Source organism: Camelina sativa, chromosome 17 (genome assembly GCF_030686135.1).
Source record: "Camelina sativa cultivar CO46 ecotype springtype chromosome 17, ASM3068613v1".
Classification (NCBI taxonomy): domain Eukaryota; kingdom Viridiplantae; phylum Streptophyta; class Magnoliopsida; order Brassicales; family Brassicaceae; genus Camelina; species Camelina sativa.
The window spans coordinates 29,472,073-29,478,957 of record NC_141896.1 but is presented as its reverse complement, the minus strand read 5'-3'; the positions used below and the strand labels follow the sequence as shown (position 1 = coordinate 29,478,957).

The window sequence follows — 6,885 nt, the reverse complement described above, 5'->3', positions numbered from 1 at the left end:
TTTTAGTAAGATTTCTATAAGTGTTTTTAAAAAATTATTTTTACAAGATTTTTATAAGGTTGTAAATATTTTTACAAGGTTTTTGTAAAACTATAATTTCAGTAATTTGGCCAAAAAATATATATATTTTGACGGGAAATTTTTTTAATTTGGTGGTTGGACATTTTTTGCTATATTAAGAAAATTATAATTTGATTATTTTTTACATAAAAATAAATTGTTTGAAAATAGACAATAGATATGAGTATTTTTGAAAAGTGTTTAAAAATATAAATTTTTTGAAAATACCCCAATAATGAGAATGGAATTGCTGAAATTAACTAGAGCCGGGAATTCAATAATATAATTCTACGGACCTTTAAGGGGGTGGAATCCAGCCACATTTATTTGAGTAACAATGCAGATAGGTTTTTAACCTACAGTATGTAGCAAAAAGAAAAGAAAAAAGGCTTATTTAGCAAAGCATATGCAAAAATTCACGAGACTCAAAACATTTAAAATCCACCGACTAGTATTGCTATCAACATATTTAAAATAATTTTGACAGAACCATAAAAAGTATTTTTTTTTTGTTTTGGCCTGACTTAACATATAGAATATTTTAGATGGATAGATCAACACGAGGACGTGAAAACAAAACAAGCCCAAAAATGAAGAAAATAAAAGCAGCCAACTTAACCACATGGGATACAGATCCACCGGGAGGCTCACCAATTTCCACCGACACTAATTTTAACTTACAATAAAACTTTTACTTTTTTTTTGGTAAATATTGGATTAGATTTGCAATATCAAGCGCTAATTAAATTTAGAAAAGTTATTATTATAAAAAATAATAAGAAATCTTTAATAGTAAAAATCGATAACAAATGACATATATAATTTATTTATTTGGTGAGAAAATATAAAATCTCTTCTCTATACATTTAGGCGGTTGCCGTAACCTAGCTTGATTGTTTTCCCTGCTAGCTTTTTTTTGGTTGGTTAGTAATTATCCCAACCAATCAGTCATTAATATATTTTTGGTTGATTAAATTTGTGATTCCCTTTTACTCTTAAAGACCTCAGCATATGAATTACATTGATCTAATTAATTTTAAATGTTAAATGTTTAAACACCTACTCAAGTTGCACACAGCACACTAATTATAAGATGAAAACGAAGTATATTCAAATTAAGAAAACACGTAGAACAGTGCAACGAAATAGTAGTAGCTTTCTTTTTGTATTTGTTTTTGAAAACAACGAAATAGTACTACTAGTTATCATGGACATAGATTTAGAGACTATAATTATGTAGCGTCGTTTTAAAAAACAAAAAGAGATTATGCTGTTTTACGAAGAAATTAATAAGTTCAATTGTCTTGAAAAATATTCAATTCTTCTTCGGATTGTAGAAGTCAACGCAGTAAATTTATAGTGTTTTTTTTACTTGTTATATTCAAATATTTATACTTTTTCTTGGTTGGGCCAGAACTCTTCCGTCGACGCACTTAAATTTACATAACTGAGTGTGTCCACTCATATCACTAACTCTCTCTCTTCGTCACTCTCACTTTTCCCTCTCCCTCTCTCTCTCTCTCTCTCTCTCCACAAGAAACGCCGTCGCTCATAAAAAATGATGGCGTTGGGCAGATCCGGAGGTACCGTCCTGTTGCTCTGCCTATCGTTCTTGGCCACGGTCACCGCCGAGAGTCCATACCGATTTTATGACTGGAATGTAACATACGGCGACATTTACCCACTCGGTGTTCGTCAGCAGGTTTTCATTTTCTCTACTCAATCCACATTCCATTATATCACGTTATTAACAAAAACAAAACAAATTTTTTGTTTAAACTCTTTACGTACAGACTGCATCTTCATTTTTTTTTTTTTTGAAAAGTAGCATATTACTTTTTTAGTTCTCAAGAAAAAAAAGTATTTCCAAAAGATTTTGTTCATATAAGTGTATCATTTGTGTAATGATAGTTAAAATGTGACAATGTCTTAGATCCGCTGAATTGAAATATTAAATCAGTCGAAAAAATAAAAAAAAATTCTAGATTTGTTATTAAAAACCAACATTATACATATATACTATCATGAAAAACCAACATTATACATATATAAAATAACAAAGGTTTGAACTTTGAAGGCTGAATTTGGGACGCCTCTCCTGTATCCTCGTATATATAGTTTGATAACGTTTATATATAAAAGAAAAATTGTCTGAATTTGTGACGCAAAAAAGATAAATATTTGTGGAAAAGTGTACCATTACGAAAGCAAAGCATGTCAGTGTGATAAATGTAGACTTGGAGCAACTCGAAATGGTCCATATTGACTTATCTCATACGTCTGCAAACAATTAACAGAAAATCTAAACTAAACAAAGATAACTGTATTGGCAGTCATTTTCTGTTATAATTTTCTTTCAGTAATAAGCAATACTACTAAAACACACAAGTAATGATGATACTTCTGAACTATATGTTCTTGTCATTAGCGACAATTATATATGTATAATGTTGGTTTTTCATGATAGTATATTATATATGATGTAACAACAATGATAATAGAATAATATTGGTCTCAACATTTAGCCACGTGTCTCCCTAATTTAGTAGCTGTCTCCCACCCGGACTACCCCCTTTCGGTGAACCATGTTGGTGATGTCGTCGAATTTACGTTGTCTTTAAAAGGGTCCCACACACATCCACTAACTAGGCCATCTTCATGACATTTTTCATAACCCAACCAGAAAAAGGTCACAAAGAGATTGAATTATTGAATGTACATCGTTTAGTTTTTCTCAGACAAACTTTTAACGAATCACATAGGTGAAAACTATGGAAAAAGAAGTTTATCTATAATATTCCTTTTGTTTTTAATTAATTGTCGTTTTACTAATTAATTTTTTTTTATAAATTCGTTATTGTTTTATATTTTTATTTTTAGTGCAGCTTTTGATAAACTTTTCCATATCTCTAGTCTTTAATAATCTGATTATGCTAAATAAAATAATAAAGTATATTAACTAAAAGTAAAACAGAAAATTAAATGTTTTATGTTCTAATACATAAAAAAATCTTAAATATCAACTAATTTGGAATGAAGGGAATATATATTTGTGTTCTAATAGTGAAATAAATGGATGGACAGGAACGGGGTACAAAACAGAAGGAACTCTTATGTGGACGGGATGTACGGAACCACGTGTCCAATTCCACCAAGAAGCAATTACACATACATTTTGCAAGTGAAAGACCAAATTGGAAGTTTCTACTACTTCCCATCCCTTGCGTTTCACAAGGCGGCTGGTGGGTTCGGAGCCATCAGGATCCTTAGCCGTCCGGGAATTCCAGTTCCCTTCGCTGACCCTGCAGGAGATTACACTGTCCTCATTGGAGATTGGTACAAGTCTAATCATACGGTAATAAAATAATTCTTGTAAAGCAAATTCCACATTAAAAGATGTGATTAAATTTAATAATATATAAACTGTTAAAGATTTAGAGTCAATTGACTCATTGCCAATTGATTATGATTTAGAAGTTTATAATAAATCTTAATTTAACATAGTATTAAAAAAATTATAGTGGTGAGAGACTTCTACAGTTTCTCAAATATACTATTTTATTATTAATTGTTTAGTTTAGTTATTAATTAAAAAATTAAAAAAAAAGTAAAATTTTAAAACCAATCATATGTTGTTATTTGTATTTTGGTGACAACTACAAAAAAAAAATTTGAACTCCTTTTATTATTTGATTCGTTTTTGATGTTCTCACTTTTCACTCTTATTTTTTATTATTTATTATTTTTTATTGGTAAGAACTCTTTTGATCTAAACACACTTTGACATATTAATTAATCCGGTTTAAAAGTTAAGAGGTCCGATAATTCCACTAATTGATGGCTCAAAGGAAGGTTCAATTCCATCGAAATAGTTAAAAAAGAAAACATTATTTCGAGAAGGCATGATAAATTTTGTCGAGATTAATAACTAAAAGAATTATTATTTTAAAAGGACGTGTGGAAAAAGATCATATATTGAAAAATATGATGAGAATTCAATAATACATAAGAGGTGAGGACTAATAGACTTATTGTCCATTGGTTTTGAGTTGAAAACCATAACAAGCCGTAATTTAACAACCCTAAACCAATATACAGATTCATGCAAACGTTATTCTTGAAATGATCAACTTAATTTGTTTTTTATTGCATATTAAGATTTTTATAATTAGTGCTCTTTTTTTATGCTTCTTCAGGATTTGAAGTCTCGTCTTGACAGAGGAAAGAAGTTACCTTCTCCTGATGGTATTCTTATCAATGGCCGAAGCAGCGGTGCTACTATAAACGTGGAGCAAGGTGTGTTAGCATTTCATCGTAATCTATTTCTTACGTTCTGTTCGTTCAACATATTTTTCTTAGAAAATTCTATTCTTATCTCTCTGTGTGTCTGTGTGAATGTACTAGGGAAAACATACCGATTGAGGATATCAAACGTTGGATTACAAAATTCTCTAAACTTCAGAATCCAAAACCACAGAATGAAGCTTGTGGAAGTTGAAGGGACGCACACACTTCAAACCATGTTTTCCTCACTGGATATTCATGTTGGCCAGTCTTACTCCGTTCTCATTACTGCTGACCAATCTCCTCGTGACTACTACGTGGTTGTTTCGTCTCGGTTCACGGATAAAATCATAACAAGCACTGGTGTTCTTCGCTACAGTGGCTCGTCTACCCCAGCTTCTGGTCCAATTCCTGGTGGTCCCACTATTCAGGTCGATTGGTCCTTGAACCAAGCACGTGCCATCAGGTATTCTTTCTTGCAAAAGTAATTAGGTACGGTGCTTTAAGCTCCATAAAGAAGTTAAGATGTAAAGGTTACTACAATTACAAATATGGTATTTATTTTTTTGGTAGAACCAACTTGACAGCTAGTGGACCAAGACCAAACCCGCAAGGTTCATACCATTATGGTCTTATACCGCTCATTAGGACTATCGTGTTCGGCAGTTCAGCCGGACAGATAAATGGAAAGCAAAGATATGGTGTCAATAGTGTGTCATTTGTGCCTTCTGACACCCCTTTAAAACTGGCCGACTTCTTCAAGATAAGCGGTGTCTATAAGATCAACAGTATCTCAGACAAACCCACAGGTGGAGGTTTATACCTTGACACCTCAGTTTTGCAAGTCGATTATAGAACCTTTATCGAGATTATATTCGAGAATAAAGAAGATATCGTCCAAAGTTATCATCTCAATGGTTACTCTTTCTGGGTTGTCGGGTATGTTTATTTTGCAAGCTCTTTATTTGCTACTTTATTTGTTGTCTTGAAGTTGAACAAAGTGTGTACTTGTGGTTGAATATAATGCAGGATGGATGGTGGACAGTGGAAGACAGGGAGCAGAAATGGTTATAATCTACGAGATGCAGTTTCACGTTCCACTGTCCAAGTGAGGCATTCGTTTTCCCTCTTCATTGTCAATTTAACACATTTGGTTTTATTTGTTCTAATTATAAACATAATCCGTATATGTTTAGGTGTACCCAAAATCATGGACAGCCATTTACATTGCATTGGACAACGTAGGAATGTGGAACTTAAGATCAGAGTTTTGGGCAAGACAATACTTGGGACAACAGCTTTACTTGCGTGTCTTCACGTCATCTACGTCTTTGAGAGATGAGTACCCTATCCCAAAGAATTCGCGTCTCTGCGGCAGGGCAAGAGGACGACATACTAGGCCTCTATAAAGAAGACATACGAGCTTACGTGAAAGCCATATTGATACAGGTATAAGTTATATATATGTTATTCTTGCAAAGACTTGCGATGTTATAATGAGAGAGGATGTCCTAAAAGTCTAGTTTAAAGAGATCTCTGCTCGAGGTTTCAATTTGAATGTTATTCGTGTTTGAATTCTTGTGTTGCTTTCTATGCTTTTATCATTAATGTTCTTTTTCTTTCCTCTTTAGCCGAGTTATGTTTCAAAAAAAAAAAATTTCTGATTTGTTCATCAACATTAATTGAAATTACTCGTTTGGATCATTGTAATATATCTTTTTACATGTAAGTTTACAAGTTAATTTACTACTAGGTAGTATCCGTGATACAACATGGACAAAATAAATTTTATATAAATATTAAATTCGTAAAAATGAGTTAAAATTTTATTATTTTAGGTACATGAATTAAGTGTTTGTACAAAATCGATATTAAATTCAAATATCGAATTTCAATTTTGTTCTAGTTTGGATTGTTGTGCATATATAACCTAGAAGTATATATTTTGGAACGGGAAATACCCCTTCCCTTCTCATACCATCCCATTCTGTCTTGTCCCGTATCCATCAGCATTTTGTTACCTTTTAAATGATTACTCGTTAGATGATGATTATAATAGAAATTGGATAAGACATTTAGATGAGATATCTGAATTCCCGTTATATATTTACTTTTTTATTTAGTTATATCAAATTATCAAAAAAATAAATTATAATTCTCAAAAACTTTCTAATTGTTACCAAAATACCCAAAATTTTCTAAGTACCCGTACCAAAATAGTTGATTACATTTCGAAGAGTCAACCTTTTAAAAATATACATTTTTGTTTAGGCAACACAGTACACAATGACTCATTAACCAATGAGATTTCTAATGTCTTCTAAATATTATCTCGGGTCCAACATGCTGCGATATTTTGTAAACTGTTATAGAATCTTGATCCATTCCGGAACTACAGAGAATTGGAATCACATTGATATCAGCCATATGGTGAGAGTAGTCTTATCCCTAGCTACAAACCTATCTTGGGAGTTATGGCAGATGGATGTCAAGAATGCCTTCCTACAAGGAGAATTAAAGGAAGAAGTTTACATGACACCA

General features: G+C 32.0%; 1 protein-coding gene across 3 annotated transcripts; it reads left to right on the top strand.

The window, feature by feature from the left end:
- The first annotated feature begins 1,179 nt into the window (after nt 1-1,179).
- On the top strand, nt 1,180-6,048 carry LOC104757890 (L-ascorbate oxidase homolog). 3 transcript variants are annotated; one of them, XM_087496059.1, is made up of 7 exons: nt 1,180-1,847; nt 3,145-3,415; nt 4,257-4,356; nt 4,465-4,810; nt 4,918-5,283; nt 5,374-5,452; nt 5,541-6,048. In XM_087496059.1, the coding sequence occupies exons 2-7, from the start codon at nt 3,185-3,187 to the stop codon at nt 5,751-5,753; spliced, it is 1,335 nt and encodes a 444-aa protein (XP_087352185.1). In that variant the 5' UTR covers nt 1,180-1,847; nt 3,145-3,184; the 3' UTR covers nt 5,754-6,048. The 3 variants fall into 3 exon arrangements, with proteins under 3 accessions (XP_087352185.1, XP_087352187.1, XP_087352186.1); XM_087496061.1 differs by having other exon boundaries at nt 1,500-1,871; nt 3,144-3,415; XM_087496060.1 differs by having other exon boundaries at nt 1,524-1,762.
- Nucleotides 6,049-6,885: the final 837 nt, after the last annotated feature.

Bases quoted from the DNA above. Each gene is read 5' to 3' on its own strand.
- LOC104757890 (XM_087496061.1), top strand. From the start codon at position 1,619: ATGATGGCGTTGGGCAGATCCGGAGGTACCGTCCTGTTGCTCTGCCTA. The intron at 3,416-4,256 runs GTAATAAAATAA...ATGCTTCTTCAG, and splicing joins GGTACAAGTCTAATCATACG to GATTTGAAGTCTCGTCTTGA. The intron at 4,357-4,464 runs GTGTGTTAGCAT...TGAATGTACTAG, and splicing joins TACTATAAACGTGGAGCAAG to GGAAAACATACCGATTGAGG.